General features: G+C 36.8%; 2 protein-coding genes across 4 annotated transcripts; one reads left to right on the forward strand and one right to left on the reverse strand.

The window, feature by feature from the left end:
* stac3 (SH3 and cysteine rich domain 3) lies at window positions 1-9,589 on the forward strand. Of its 2 annotated transcripts, none has more exons than XM_053504449.1 (13): window positions 1-177; window positions 564-636; window positions 1,003-1,081; window positions 2,739-2,895; window positions 3,753-3,850; window positions 3,976-4,036; window positions 5,326-5,423; window positions 5,793-5,856; window positions 7,132-7,178; window positions 7,265-7,356; window positions 7,550-7,601; window positions 7,705-7,842; window positions 8,515-9,589. In XM_053504449.1, the coding sequence occupies exons 2-13, from the start codon at window positions 620-622 to the stop codon at window positions 8,611-8,613; spliced, it is 1,002 nt and encodes a 333-aa protein (XP_053360424.1). In that variant the 5' UTR covers window positions 1-177; window positions 564-619; the 3' UTR covers window positions 8,614-9,589. The 2 variants fall into 2 exon arrangements, with proteins under 2 accessions (XP_053360424.1, XP_053360425.1); XM_053504450.1 differs by having other exon boundaries at window positions 570-636.
* A 2,932-nt stretch (window positions 9,590-12,521) lies between these two features.
* Window positions 12,522-14,810, reverse strand: dgcr6 (DiGeorge syndrome critical region gene 6). Of its 2 annotated transcripts, XR_008361133.1 has the most exons (6): window positions 14,622-14,810; window positions 14,357-14,517; window positions 14,155-14,255; window positions 13,484-13,624; window positions 13,030-13,373; window positions 12,522-12,726 (listed from the first exon to the last, which is right to left on the reverse strand). XR_008361133.1 is itself a non-coding variant. In XM_053504430.1 (5 exons), exons 1-5 carry the CDS (start codon window positions 14,732-14,734, stop codon window positions 13,293-13,295), a joined length of 597 nt encoding a protein of 198 aa, XP_053360405.1. In that variant the 5' UTR covers window positions 14,735-14,810; the 3' UTR covers window positions 12,783-13,292. The 2 variants fall into 2 exon arrangements, 1 of the variants encoding a protein (XP_053360405.1); XM_053504430.1 differs by lacking the exon at window positions 12,522-12,726 and having other exon boundaries at window positions 12,783-13,373.
* Between the last annotated feature and the right edge of the window lie 987 nt (window positions 14,811-15,797).

The following is a 15,797-nucleotide window of genomic DNA, read 5'->3' on the forward strand; positions in this document are numbered from 1 at the left end:
TATTTTAATGATCAGTAGAAGAACTGTGGTTTATACTGTAGCTCACATCCAGGCGGAGTGGATATTTACTGTTACAGCCATCCCAGGACTGAACTAGGGACTTATCCTGCTTTTGTACTTTTGGTTAAAAAAACAAAAACAACTAGATCTGACAGCTGGAGTTTAGTGCCCCAGAAGGTATGTGACTTTGGCCTGTGTCTTCACAATGTGTGTCTCTATGTGTTCGAATGCATGTGTGTATCTGTGTGTGTTTATTAGGGGGTTAATGAAAGCCATATTTAAACCCTATACAGGACAATCATTTTTTCAACATTTGTTGGGATTTATGTAGGGAATATGTATGCTTAAAATGTAATCCATATTCATTTAACTCCATCTGACAGGAGATTCAAATTTAGCCTTGCTGAGGCAGCGTGTGTGTGTGTGTGTGTGTGTGTGTGTGTGTGTGTGTGTGTGTTTATTTTTGTGATAGTTGGATGTAACACGAAGCAAAAAACTGCTGATTTCTTTCTAGTCATTCTGTGTGTGTGTGTGTGTGTGTGTGTGTGTGTGTGTGTGTACAGACACAGTCACAGAATCCGATCACTACCAAAGTCCATACAGCCTTAAATACTGCACCATGGCTCAGTATGATCAGTAAGTATTCTTTCTTAGATGTTACTATACAAAACAAACTAAAACACTATTTGAACAAACATCCTGGCAGGCATTCTCTGTGAATATACTACATTCCTCTTTAAATATCCCAGAACAGCAATATGATTTTGTTTTGGCTATACACTGACGCCTTGTGGGTTTGGAATCAAAATTTAAATAAGAGATTTTTAAATAAGTTAAAGGTGTATCATTTTTACTAAGAGTAGAGAATCATCCCCCCCCCCCCACCCACCCCCCAACAGTACAGGACCCATGTACTAATTTTGCAGAATGACTGGCAGCACACCACTGTGCATATTACCAGAATTACCAAAAGTAATACAAGTAATTGTGTGCTTATTTCAGACTTGAGGATAAGGACTCTCTGGATATCCATGATAACCCACCAGTACCTGATAATGTGGTCAAGGAGGATGACAACACTGTATGTACTTAACAACCCACATTATCACAAACACGTTTAATATTCTGGAACATTCTTTACTCAGTTTTTGTCCTTGACTTTAACTCTTAAAGTCCCTAAGGTACATCTGATGAACATTCTGGTGCAGTCATGTGACAATCTGTGACTTTATGTCCTTATGACTTCATTTCCAAAATGGTGTTGTGTCTGTGTAGCAGAACCGAAATGTAACCGAACTAGCTCATCTTATAAAAAGCTTGTTTTTTGTTTTGGCAAGTAAGTTTTATCTTTTTTTTTCATATTTTATATGAGATATTACATCTCATATTTTATATTTAACCTGTTACGACTTTATTTCTTAAACAAATTGATATAAAACAAATTAAGAAAATATCCCAAGTGATGTAGCCATTTATTGTTTTGCTATTTTTTTTTAAAAGAATGACATATACTTTTTTTTCACAACATAGGTCATATGATGGACATAATTTTATTTAAGTTCAACCAACTGTACAAACATGACTGAGCAAAAAAACAAAAACAAAAAAAAGTTTATATAGGCAAAAAAAAAAAAAAAAGAAAAAATAATAAACATAATCATGTATTTGTCCTGGTTGTTTTTATGACCAAACAAAAAAAAAAAAAATGCTCATTTTGTGACATCATTCCCAAATTCCGGTAGTGGTAAAATTGACACATTATAAACGTTAGGATAACTTCTACCTTTGAAAACCCAAATGCACAATTTGATGTCTGATGCTTCTCATGTTAACATACAAATAGTTTCCATTTAAGGGCATATATTGTATATTTCTATTGGGTCTTACGGTTAAGGTAAAATGGATCTTGGCTCTTATGGATCAATGTATGAATTTAATTTAATTTTATTTATATATTTCTTTTAACAATGATCACAAAACAGCTTTATTGAAATCCAGATATCATTTTTATATGTGTAAATATTAAAGAAAGAGGCAGAGAAAAACTCCCAAAGTGGATAACATTGGATACCACTGAATAGTGCAATTATAAATCATTTGCCTTTTGTAATTGTATATTGTATATTGTTAAAAAGTACTAATTGTACATATGGTGGTGTAGTGGTTATTACTGCGGACCTGCACCTCCAGGGTCAAGAATTCTAATCCCTCTGGTCTGTACATGTGATTCAGGGTTTTCTCCATGTAATCTGGTTTCCTCCTGCAGTCCAAAGACATGCAAGATAGGATAATTGGCATTTCCAAATTCCCCATAGTGTGTGTGCTTGTGTGTGCTTGTGTGCCCTGCGATGGTTTGGTACCCTGTCCAGGGTGTACCCCGTCTTAGTGGTATAGAGAATGATTGAGAGAGAGAGAGAGAGAGAGAGAAACAGTGTTAACAGGAACGTAAGTATTAGCGTCAGGATAACTTTCAATTCATCAACTATAAATCATTATAGTTTTCACTTTTTGTAAAAAAAATTGTCAATTTTGGACATACAAATTGTTCACGGATAGAGACTGGAATACAAACTGTTGGCAATTGCAGTTTTAATGCTATCCAAGGCAGAATATTCCGAGAAATCTTTATCCAAAAGTAATCCAAAGTATCCTCATCTTAATTTAATAATTGATAAAAAAAAAAACAATTAATGGTCATAGAACCCATAAAACTATCTTCCCTTTTCCATCTCTATCAGGTATATTTTGTCTATGATGAAGAGGTAGAGGAAGAAGAGGCCCCCCCTCCCCCGACTCCTGAGCCTGTGATCCAAGTGAATGACAGGCCACATAAGTTCAAGGATCACTACTGCAAGAAACCCAAGTTCTGCGATGTCTGTGCTCGAATGATTGTCCGTGAGTCTTTTGCCCACATCGTTACTGCATAGTATTTCATGGAGGTAACGTGCATGACTTTAAATCTTGTTTGCTCAAGCCTCTTAAGGTTGTTCTTTTATATACAGGAATGCTGTTATTACATCACAAACCAAATCCTTGTTCAATAAAATTGTGTTTAAATAAGACAACTTAAAAATACAGTGGATGGGTCACAACAAGAGTTATAATGTAGTTTATTTATTTAGCAACATAAAACAATTTTAAATATTATCTATTATCTATGTCATTCATTTAAGTGAGTAGTCATTGCATACTGTGGCTAAATAAAGGATAAATAAGTAAAAGAGGAAAAAAGGGAAAAAATTTAAAATTACCATATTTTGCTGTCTCAACTAAATATTACATTTTTTCAGTGCATCTGTAATACAAAGACTATGCTTCTGATATGTAGCGCATATAACAGTTATGTACAGTATGTGTAGGATCAGTTGGCTGGACAGAGATATCTTTTTCCAAATTAAGATGATCCTGTAAAACACATTTTATAACGGAATCCAGTGAAAATGGTTGTAAAAGATCTTTTATCATGTCATTCAGATCACTAGTAACTCATTACCTCACCTCTGCATCACAGCAATGTTAATTTAGACTCATATGTCTTTTTTTCCTTTCTGATAATCTGAGCTTTCACACACTCGCTCATCTGCAAGCAAACCCACATGTGTGTCTGCCAAGAAGCCATTGTTAGGGATTTACAACATCCTAATAAAGTACACTGTAAATTTGTGTTTGGATGTTGAATTTGGTTAGCTGTTGAATTTGGTTAGCTGTTTTTTTAAATTACTCTGATTACCCTTCTATCTCTCTTTACTCAGTCAATAACAAATTTGCCCTGCGCTGCAAGAACTGCAAGACCAATATTCATCATGCATGCCAATCCTATGTGGAGTTCCAGAGATGCTTTGGCAAAATAGTAGGATATCATTCATTAATATGTCAAATATTACATTCACATGATTGTGCCTGAAACTGCAGCATGAAGTCAATAGAAGTAGAACACAATGTTTTAAGCTGGTAATTTGATTTCTCTTTTCTTAGCCTCCAGGTTTCAGACGGGCATACAGCTCGCCTTTGTATGATCAGGAGATAAATAACCCTGGTGAGTATTAAATTGTTAAAACTACTTAGCAATCATGTCTAAATAGATTGCATTAATTGCTGCTTTCAAATGTACATTATATGGCCAAAAGTATGGATTCCTTATCTTTAAACTTAGATGTGGGCCTTCCCCAAACCAATGTCACAAAGTTGCCCCTTGCATTAATTTTGACCCATTATGACATTCCAGAGCAGGACGAACAATTTACATAAGTTTGCATTTTTTCTTTTTTTTGCTATGAGATGCCATACCAAAGAAATGGCATGTAAAATTGTACTACATCCTGTATAATGACAATTATCTTAACTTACCTTATCAAAGTGACCCAGATTATACAATGTTTTTTGTGTAGCTGGTACCAATTTTTGTACATTGATAGTGTTCCAGGTCAAATTTGATCTGAATATAATCAACAGCATTTTAGTTATCAAAAGAGAACCGTCAAAGTAAATAATGATGGTGGAGTCTTAAAAGAGTAAAAAAAAAAGAAAAAAGATTAGAATAAAAATAGATAGATCGTCTGCCATTCAAGTATGTCTGAAGTTTCTGTCATCTGCACAATGGCTCATGTTCAGCTGTCAAAAGGAGTGAAAGATATAAAAGAAAACTCAGAAAATCTCCCCCAATAAAGACAGGGAATGGGAGTCTAAGGCAAAGGAGACATATATGTACAAGGACAACACAATCTGTTGCAACACAGTCCTATAGCATAGCAGCCTTCAGGCAGGATGGCAGCACAAAATCTGCAAAAAATTTGACGGAAATGTTCCCGCATGACAATGCCCCAGTGCACAAAGAGAGGTCTATAGTTTACCAAGATTGGGGTGGAAGAATTTGAGTGGCCTGCACAGAGCACTGCACTTTGAGTTAGTCTTTGGGGTTAATTGGACCACCAAACATACATCAGGCCTCGTTTCTGGATATCAATGTCATCTTCTTGTGCACTCAAATAATATTTTCAATATTGTGTGTAGATTTTACATATTGATATAACAATACTGTCCAAAACATACTTAATGAAGAAACACGTTTTACTGTAAAAGGCAGCAAAGTGCCTGAGGTACAATTAGAAAAAAATAGTTAATTTATCAAACTCAGCATCAACCTCTCGTCTGTTCCAACAACTCAGCATTCAGCATCACCAGTATACTAATTACTGACCTGTTCATCTGTCATCTGCACCTGTTTCTCACTGGTCATGCCTTATCGGTCTTAGTGTTGAAGGATTGTGTGTAAAGCAAGTTTGTTTGCATGTTTATTTGTGTGTGTTTATTTGTGTGCATGTCTAGGCCAGCAAAATCGCTCCGACCCTGTTTTCGATACTCTGCGAACTGGAGTTATCATGGCAAATAAGGAGAGAAAGAAAAACTCAGATGATAAAAAGAATGTAAGTCAACTCTTGAAATTCATGCTTGGGCGTTAAAAGTATATTTGTCATTACATCATCATTTGGCCATCCAGTCTACTGCAGACAAGGGGAAAGGCATTTCACTGCATATCACACTGTGTATTACTGTGTATGTGACAAATAAAATTTGAATTTGAAGAGCGGTGATGTTTGATGATATTACAGGATGCACCAAAATATTGGAGAAAAGACTAACTTACTGTGTAGTGACATTAATAATGCTTCATTTACATTAAAAAAAAAACAATCATTTCCAGATGAATTAGTTACAAAAAACTGATGACATTTAGTTTTAATTTAACTTGTTTCTAAATGTATAGAATTTTTTATTTACTTATTTTTTCTAAGATGATGATGATGATGGAAGAAGAAGAGGCTCAGCAGCCCAAAGAGGGTGAAGAGGGGGGAGAAGGTAAAACACTAGCATTACTTAAATTTACGTTGGTTACATAACTTAATACATATAATAACAATACAGACCATGCCTGCATGGATTTGTAATAAGAATAAAAATAAGAATAATAACTCCAGATTGGGACAAATTTCATGTAATTGGCTTTATTTTTTTATATGTTCCATATACAAGCAATTTAGGCTTCATTACTAGTGTGTTGAACTGAACAAATTGATATAAGGTTTGTGATAGCAAGACAATTTTTTTCATTTGCAGGGAAATGAACATGTAAAACTGCTGAATCTGTGATGGAACATTTGCCCACTCAGTTTAGATAAAATTGACTAAGGCTTTAAAGTTACTGTAAAAGGCGCTTTTTCTGTGTGTGGTAGCAATAGTGTGTCTCCATATGTCTCGATGAAGCAAGTTAGGTCCTGCTATTACTTACACTGATCAGCCATAACATTCTGAAGATTGACAGGTCAGCACCAAACATGTGACAGGATCATGTGCACCCCATGCTCACCCATGTCACCCCTGTGCTGTGCATGGGGCCCAGCAGGCTAAAAGCCCGAGGTCACTGACCTTTAAACTCCTCCGATCCCAAGCCAACCAAGCACCCATGGGATGCAACAGACAAGTCCGATCCAAAGAGGTTCCACCCAACAACCTACAGCACCAAAATAAGCCGCTGCCAATGTTCTGGTGCCAAACACTCCAGCACATCACAGAGCCCCTGCAAAGACGAACCTCAAGGGGTCTGAGCTGCCCTGCCGGCACAAGGGAATGTCCTCTATAAAAGTTGTCTTTTATACATTCTTATTATTGAAAAAATTATGAGATTATGGTTGCATGGTGGTGTAGTGGGAAGCACTGTTGCCTTTCACCTCCAGGGTCCGGGTCCGAATCCTGGCCAGGTTCGATTCCCTTCTCTGTGTGCCGGAGTTTGCATGTTTCCCCTGTGCTTGGTGGGTTTCCTCCCACAGTCCAAAGACCTGCAAATTAGGTTAACTGGTCTTCCAAAATTGCCTGTAGTGTGTGTATGTGTGTGTGCCCTGCGATAGATTAACACCCTGTCCAGGGTGTACCCTGCCTAGTGGCCTAAGTCTCCTGGCATAGGCTCCAGACCCCTGCAACCCTGAGTACAGGATAATTCGGTATAGACAGTGGATAGGCGAGTGATGAAATTATGTGATGATAACATGTGAACTGCATTGCTATTACAGCAGTACACCTGTCATTATACTATATAGACTGTTGCTGTATCTGTTGCCTGTAATCTTTCATTTAAAGGAAAGCAGGATGCAGATAAAAAAGACAAGACGGCTGCAGATGACAAGGTGAGAAATGTGATAATGATATCAATTTGTTCTGCTGTTAAAACTTCCAAGATCCTAATATTGTGTTTGTCTGCCAAATGTGAAAGAATAAAAAACAGCAGCAGACCTTTAGTCAGACTCACTACTACCTGGCTTTGTATCGTTTCAAAGCAATTGAAAAGGATGACCTGGACTTCCAGTAAGTGTTTATATATATTTTTCTTCTAGTTTCAGATCTTTATTGTATCATGTCACTTTGTATGCTTAATACTTATATGGTTCATAATTTATACTGACCACACATATATTACAGATAATAATCTTGATTCAGGTGTTTCTTTAGATGGTCTATCTAACAGAAGTTAAAACATTTGACTATTTCTGTGTTTTAGTCCTGGCGATCGCATTACAGTGATTGATGATTCTAATGAAGAATGGTGGAGGGTACGTTTTCATAGATAAAACATCACTTTTTTCTTTACCTTTCTGCTGTATCTCCTATATCTGTGTTGTCTTCCACCTTAAAGAAGGGTTTGTGTGTGTTTAGGGTAAGATTGGAGAGAAAACAGGTTACCTTCCCATGACTTACATCATCAGGGTGCGTGCAGCAGAGAGAGTGTATAAGGTGACACGCTCCTTCGTGGGGAACAGAGAGATGGGTCAGATCACACTAAAGAAAGACCAGGTATGTGTGTGTTCCAAATGACTATAAACCTCATGATTCATTCATTCATTCATTCATTCATTTATGTATACATCTTCTCCATCAGTGGTTTTTCTATATTTTTATTATTTTCTAAAAAAATAATAAGAATATGTTTTATATTTTCAATTGTCCAAAGTAACTACATTTAGCTTTGATGACAGTTTGGCACCCTCACGGCATTCTCTCATCAGATTCACGAGGTAGTCACCTGGAATGGTTTTCAATTCACAGATGCGCCAAACATGTCATCAAAACAACAGGCGGTTACTTTTCAAGATAAAAATGAAAAAAAAAAATATAAAACACATTTTTGGGGTAGTTAACACATTTCTGTTTACGATATAATTCTAAATGTTCCAATAAATGTAAGGAAAGACCACTGAATAAGGTGTGTCCAAACTTTTGACATTAACACTTGAATAACACTGATTATCCATTATATACCAATGCTGGTTATGATAGAAAGGTATCAGAACACCCAGTGCATTGTAGGACCCACTGGGTTAGCTGGCCTACAAAATCCTAAGATCCTGATACAACTGAGCATGCATGGGACAAACCAGCCTGATTCAAGGAGGCTCCACCCCACAACCCACAAACCAAAGTGACTTGAATGTTTTAAAGTGTTGGTCTCCATTGTGTATCTTACAGATAGTGGTGAAGAAAGGAGAGGAGGTGAATGGCTATCTCAAAGTCAGTACAGGCCGTAAACTCGGCTTCTTCCCCGCTGATCTACTACAGGAGATCTAAATGACAACATGGCACCAGTACAGGACCAGTGTGCCTACATCAGGAACTAATGAAAACAAATACAATGTATTTTAGCCTCACAAATATATAGAAATACAGGTAATTATAACCGTGTATTACTGTCTACTGGATGTAGACATGGAAATAATCTAAAAACCATTGTTCCGTGGAACGAACACACACACACACACACACACACACACACACCAATTATACAGTATCTAAAAGACAATTAATCACAGTTTACAATAAAATGGAAAAGAAATACACAATCAAACCACAAACTGCCTTGTGCATAAACTTGCAGAAATTTCTTAGGTACACAAAAGTGCACATTTATAAGGTTTGCAGATTTGCAGTTGGTTGTTTCAGAGGTCTTGGAGAACTTCCTCATAAATACTTTGGTTCATGCTTTTGTCTCTGCAGGGAAAAAAGGGTCCTTTATTTTTTTTAAATAATGTTTGGAACACTATTGCTCAATGCATATAAAATAAATGTTTATATACAGGATACAATACTGTGCAGTGGCTCATGTTACTAATGTTTGTATAGAAGTATACACTTTTGTATTGTAATAATACACTTTATTACACAATATATTTTTCATTTTCTAAACTGAAGTAAATAAATGATGTGCAGAGAAACTGAAAGCAATTATGAATTATTCTCAAATGCATAATTCATATATTATTTAAAATAAGTTTTTTTTATTTCCAAATAATCACTATTTGAGGGGAAATAATAGTAGATAACATGTTGTGAATGTCCATTTTAACTAGATTTTACGTATTTAAACACTCTCATGACGTTCTGTATATGTCTGGTGTATCGATTGAGCATTTTCAGGGCCTGAGGCATTAAAATCCTGAAGATTTTTGAGAACAATGTCACAAAAAATAAATAATCCTGGCAGCTTATCTGCGTAGTTTCATATACTATTCAGATCAATTTTCAACTTCTAAATAAAGCAGCTATTTTTACCTCACATTTCTGCTTGTGAGGAAATCTCTGTGTCTATGTTTATGCACCCACGCATGCGTGGACGGATGGTGGATAGTAATATTTCATCCATAAGAGTCAATAAGGAATGCCATATTATCTTGTACTGTATGTATATCTTGTACCAAAAAAAAGCATGTAACATAAGTCGCTATAGCTATTTATGAAATATTATATGGTAACAAATCAAACAAAAAGAATATATCCAGAGTAACGAGAAAAGACCTAGCATGTCCTCCATTATACTGATGTCCATCATGTCTGATGGAATAAAAGAACTTCATGTTCTGTTACTTTCACCACAGGGCCTGAAGACATCGGCTTAATAGCAGGGATGTTGTGGTTGGAGTAACAGATTTTGGATTTTTGATAAGGCCTCAGGTTCCATACATGTCACTAAGACCGTCTTGCTTAGAACCAATAAGTTTAAAGGCAATACTCTCATTCTTACTAAATTGATTCTTCTGAGCTGCACTGCTACTGCTGTACCATGCCAACAGACAACACAATGCGGCTGATAATTTAGGCAAATTTAGCAACGTTTTGACCTATGATTGGCATGTTTACACCTACAGTATATCAATTAAATTATTTAATGTAATTATACTAAACCTTAGAAATTAGAGAATGCCTTTATTTAACCTTATCATCGTCATCATCATCATACCTGATTGGTCGCAGGCACACATCTCTCAACGCAATTTTCAGTTAGTACATGAAGTTCCTGTGGCCAACCAGTGCGGCGAAATGTTTACCCATCATTCAGTGGTGTATTAACAAAAAAAAAAGTGAAAAACAAAAGAATACATCACTACTATATACATACAGCTCCCATTCAACAAAAGCACTAAATAGTAGCTACAGTACAATTAGCAAAAATTTGGTCTTTAATACCAGTAATAAAAAAAGTAATCATTTTAATAGACGCTCTATCCAGTAAATAGTGGATTATTAGTATCCATGTAAACAGACCTACTGACCATTGTCAGTTTTTTAGATATGTATAATTAATTACAAACATAGCTATAGTGTCCACTGTTATGCCAGTAACATAAAGCTAGATGGTTCAGGAAAGCCCAATGCGAGACGAGAGATTAATAATGATAAGGAATGTGTACGAGACATAAGGCACTCTAGAAAAATAAAGAACAAGATCATTAAGACCATATAGTATACCGTTGTGGAATAATAATGACTTAATCACTCTGTTGTCCACTCAGAAAAGGATGCCACTGTCACACCTATAAATAGTCTTTAATTCAAAAAATATGTGCCTTGTGGACCACTTCATCTACAGAAAATTAATCAATCAATTAATTAATCAATTAATTAATCAATTAATTAATCAATTAATAGATAAGCATGATATATAAAAACTCCTCTTGCAAACATTATAGTACCAAACTATTGCCACCAAAAGTATAAACCCCTGGAGGTTATATACTCCTGAACAAAATCGTAAGACCAGAAAAATAATTACAAGTATTTACACTCCGCACTGGTGGATCGTAACCAGGTTGCAAGTACAGTACTTCTTCAAAATGCCAAAAGAAGACTCAAGAGCAAGAAACAAAAAAAAAAATTGTGAGTAGCAATTAAAAAAAAAAAAAAAATAGAGGCAATTTATTGAAAACTGCATTTAAACTCAAACTGGCTGGTCATCAGCTGATCAAAAGTTAAAGACCATACATAGCAAAAATGCTTTCTGTTTTTGAACATGGCAGGATTGCGCAGCAAGGGCTCTCGCAACACGCAATTTAAATTTCTTAAAAGATCCTAAGTATTAATTAAGTGGTAGACCCCCAAAAAAGTTCACCTGCACACCTACACTGGCACGACAAGGAGATCTCACTGGAGATGTTTTCTACGCAGCACAGTGCAGGAGGCTCCATCAAGATCTGGGGTGCTTTTTCTTCAATGGGAAAATGGAGCTTTAGGTTGTGCAGGGACGTCAAACAACGGCTGGCTATGTGGACATGTTGCAGCATGTTGCAACAATCCTCTCAAATGTTCCCACCAGCCTCCTGTAAATTGTTGCATCAAGCATGCCGAAATGATTGTTTAAAGTTCCCATCAAGAACGGGGCTACTCACTACAGAGTCATTTTTTGACACTTTTAGTTCTGTTGTGGGTATTTTGGGGCTATGGTCTTACTTTTGATCAGCTTGTTTGAGTTTAAATGCCGTTTTCAGTAAATTGGCAATCTTATCAAAATGTTTCTTGCTCCTTTTTCTTCTTTTGACATTTTGAGGCAGTTCTTATAACCTGGTTATGATCCACCAGCACGAAATGCGTCTGCTAGGAATGTTTTCTCTGGTTTTAGGATTTTATTCAGGAGTTCATCTATGAAGAAGGCTTTAAACCTGCAGATTCCCAATTTTTTTTTTTTATAATACCTCTTTTGCAATACCCTGTAGTAGTTTTGTCTTTCCTTTTCTACAGTTTGGTGGCAGTGTGTTTGTCCCGTAGCGGACATGCATTAGTATTCAGCTTAACAGGTGAAAAAGTACAAATATAGTTGACTTACTGTATGTTTTTGTGTTTTACACAAATTACTTCATTTTAAAACAGCACAGTTAAATACATGTACATATGCAGATTTAGCTGAATCTCAGCTTATAAATCTAGGAAAGATCATTCTGTTATTGCTGTGGGTTTATTATATTAAGTAGCGATCTTGTGGAATACACATTTTAACTGGTGCTCTTCTGCATTATGTAACATTGTTACATAATATTTGTATAGTTCTAGGTGGCACGGTGGTGTAGTAGTTACTGTAACACTGTCGCCCTGCACTTCCAGGGTTCGATTCCCAGCCAGGGTTCGATTCCTTCCAGGGTTCGATTCCCAGCCAGGATTCCCAGCCAGGCTCAATTCCCGTCTCTGTGTGCATGGAGTTTGCATGTTCTCCCCGTGCATGGTGGGTTTCTTCCGGGTATTCCAGTTTCTGACCACAGTCCAAAGACATGTAGGTTAGATTGATTGGCGTTCCCAAATTGCCCGTAGTGTGTGAATGAGTGTGTGTGTGCCCTGAGATGGATTGGCACACTGTCTAGGGTGTACCCTGCCTTGTGCCCCAAGTCTCCTGGGATAGGCTCCAGGGCCCCCGCGACCCTGAATACAGGATAAAGCGGTATAGAAGATGAGTGAGACAATTCAGACAATTTAGTTTAAGGCCCATTTAATCTCAACATGAACCATTGTTCTTATTTTGACAATTTTTAATATAATAAATAGTAAACTAATTTATTCAACATTAGAAAAGTACATAGTTAAAGTAATATATATAATATAATATAATATAAACAATATAATACAACAATGTAATAAAGTACATTGTGATTGATCGATTTTGTTATGCATTACTGAACTTAAACATTTGTCTATTAATGTTTACAAAAATCGAAGGTACTCCACCTTAACAAACAGTCTTGAACTTGTGACATGACGGTTGGGGGCAGGAACTTGCATACTGCATGAGTAAACCGAAAGTTTTTACTCAAGGCAGGTGGGTGGTAAACATTTCTTAACAAGTTGTACCTCCAAAGAACAACTTTTGTGCCCAAACTGGGGATACTTCCCAGTTTCCTCCACAGGCTGACAGCACCAGACAGCCTAAGATGCATACAACAATGGATCATATTAACATGAAAAAAAAACAACAACAAGATTTATATCGCTCATTGCAATGTTCCAGCCTGGGACTCTTTTTGTTGTAACTTCAGGATCAATTCTAGCAAGTTCATCTGCATTGTCACTTCCTGTCAAAGACACGGACAAAAAAATCCTTAAGAGTGATTAAATAAATAAATAAATAAATAAATAAAGTTAAGATAGAAGACAACACTGGTCATAAACTTATTATGTGCACCTGTGTGATGGTGGTGATGTAAAAACCAGGAACTCCAGCTTTCTCAAGTGTATTCTGTTGGTCCAGAACCTTCTGATCCATCTCTGCAACAATCTTCTCATCCATCATTCGCTGCTCATCCTTCACACGCTGCTCCAGACCCTGGTACAGTAAGAGAGACAGAACAGAGCAGAGTGTATGAATGTTCCACCTTTAGGAAGAATAGTAGGCTTACCATAAAAAAACTTTAAATTGTATTTTGCAAGCTAAATGTTTGATTTATTCATGCATCTTTTATACCGCTTATCCTGTATACAGAGTCGCAGGGACCTGGAGACTATCCAAGGAGACTTGGGGCATGAGATGGGGTACACCCTGGACAGTGTGCCCATCCATCGCAGGGCATACAAACAGGCACACACTCACATGCTCATTTACACACTACAGGCAACTTGGAAACACCAATTAGAATAATTTGCATGTCTTTTGACTGTTGGAGGAAATCCACCAAGCATGCAGGAAGCACATGCAAACTCCACGCACACAGACCCGAGGTGGGACTCGAACCCTCTGTCCTGGAGGTGCAAGCGGACTTTGCTAACCACTACACCATTGTGCCGCCATAATGTTGATTTATATTTTTTTAAATAAATAAATAAATAAATAAATAAAACTTTTTCAAATGTACTTGCCTCCATTTCTGCTCGCTGGCTTGCTTTGAGTACATTGAGGTTATGAGATTTGCAGCTCTGCAGAGCCACTTTCTGTTTTCGTAACAATTCATGCTTGAGAGCTTGAGACAAAGAGACAACACAACCTTAAGTAAAAAGATCCAATTTTACTAAGGAAAAAAAATAATGAATCATACATGTGTCACAGATCACTCCACCACACCTCTGTGCTCAGTATGCAGTTTCTGTCTTTGGTTGTACAGGTTTTTCTCAGTCAGATGCTGGATGTCCAACAGGCCTTGGACAATCTCATACACAGTGCCATCTATCAGAGCCTGAGCCAAATCACTCAGTGTTGTGTACGACAAGCGCTGCTGAAACCAGCTTTTAAAAAGAGTGCAAGTCAGCCTTTCAGGTCGTAAACAGAACTTAATCATAAATCAACTGTTTATTGTTGTTACTATAAACAACAATAATAAGGTAGCTACCTTGGTAAGTCTTGGACCAGTACTTGAAGCTCGGACAGGAGATAATAGTGTCTCTCCTGCTGCTTTGCGGCGGTGGTCGGCTCCTTATACAATCCCGAGTACTTCTCCATCATCACTGCCGCGTAAAACTGAGCTTACAGCCCTCACTAAGCAACAGGACGGAATCAGAATGCTTGTCGCGTTTTGATGACACGCGCCTGAAGGCAGCCTTCATTTTCACGCAGGCACGCGCGCAGACGCTGTAATGGCTGCTGTGTCATACGTCAGCGCGACCGCCATATTAGTCATGGCAAGACTGTCCCGTAAACACATGGAGAGTAAACGGGGATGAGGATTTATGAGCGCATTCCTTCAGTGAGGCTATGATATAAGTGGATGTAAACGAAACAACAAATATTATAGCTGCGAATTTGATAGCAGTAAAACAACACTAGACATGATCAGCTCTTTACTTTCGTCCTGCTGTTTTGAATCGGACCCCTAGGTGGAGCTGTCGGGCAGCTGACCATGATTCTGTGGCGTTCGAGTTTTGAAAGTCTAAATTTTCCAAAACTTCGAGTACCGAAGTTTACATTACATATAAAGTGTAATTATAGTTAATTCCATTTAAAACGCACATAGTAAAAACTGACAATGTTTTTCCCGATTTAAAATGCTGTTCTATCTCAGAGTATTAGAATCATAGTAGTTTAGTTTTAGGCCTACACTGTAAACCCTAAAGCTGAAAGTAATTAAACCTATTGAGTGTAGTGTTTTGGTATTTATGAGTTTGTAGAAATAACACCTTTAAAGTTAGCTGAACAACTTTGATATTTTAAGCCACAGTTCTGTAACTGTGTCCTTAAAGTCCCACCGACCTAAAATCTTAAATCCTGGGGACCCTAAAGTTGTTGTTTTTGATTTACGTCATCTGATTGTCGACAGTTTGGTGCTTTCTAAAGTTATCAGTAGAATGTGTTTAGACACGGGAGAAAAAGTAAGCTCCACTTTTTACTACCTACTGTTTAGGAGGTTAGAAAGCAAGATTTCTTGTAATTGGCAAATATCAATCTTTTATTTGAACCGACTACATTACTAGAATAAATTGTTTGGTTTTTTTATTTAATTAAATTAATTTTATTTAATTGTAAAGTCCTATAAGTTTTAGTTTTAGTATTAACATTCAAAGATTTTGTA

This window comes from Clarias gariepinus, chromosome 9, assembly GCF_024256425.1.
Source record: "Clarias gariepinus isolate MV-2021 ecotype Netherlands chromosome 9, CGAR_prim_01v2, whole genome shotgun sequence".
Classification (NCBI taxonomy): domain Eukaryota; kingdom Metazoa; phylum Chordata; class Actinopteri; order Siluriformes; family Clariidae; genus Clarias; species Clarias gariepinus.

Coding starts and splice junctions, on each gene's coding strand:
- stac3 (XM_053504449.1), top strand. Junction 1,082..2,738: donor TCAAGGAGGATGACAACACT/GTATGTACTTAA, acceptor CATCTCTATCAG/GTATATTTTGTCTATGATGA. Junction 2,896..3,752: donor CTGTGCTCGAATGATTGTCC/GTGAGTCTTTTG, acceptor CTCTTTACTCAG/TCAATAACAAATTTGCCCTG.
- dgcr6 (XM_053504430.1), bottom strand. CDS start 14,734: ATGATGGAGAAGTACTCGGGATTGTATAAGGAGCCGACCACCGCCGCA. Junction 14,256..14,356: donor ACTGCATACTGAGCACAGAG/GTGTGGTGGAGT, acceptor CTTTGTCTCAAG/CTCTCAAGCATGAATTGTTA. Junction 13,374..13,483: donor ACATCACCACCATCACACAG/GTGCACATAATA, acceptor TGTCTTTGACAG/GAAGTGACAATGCAGATGAA.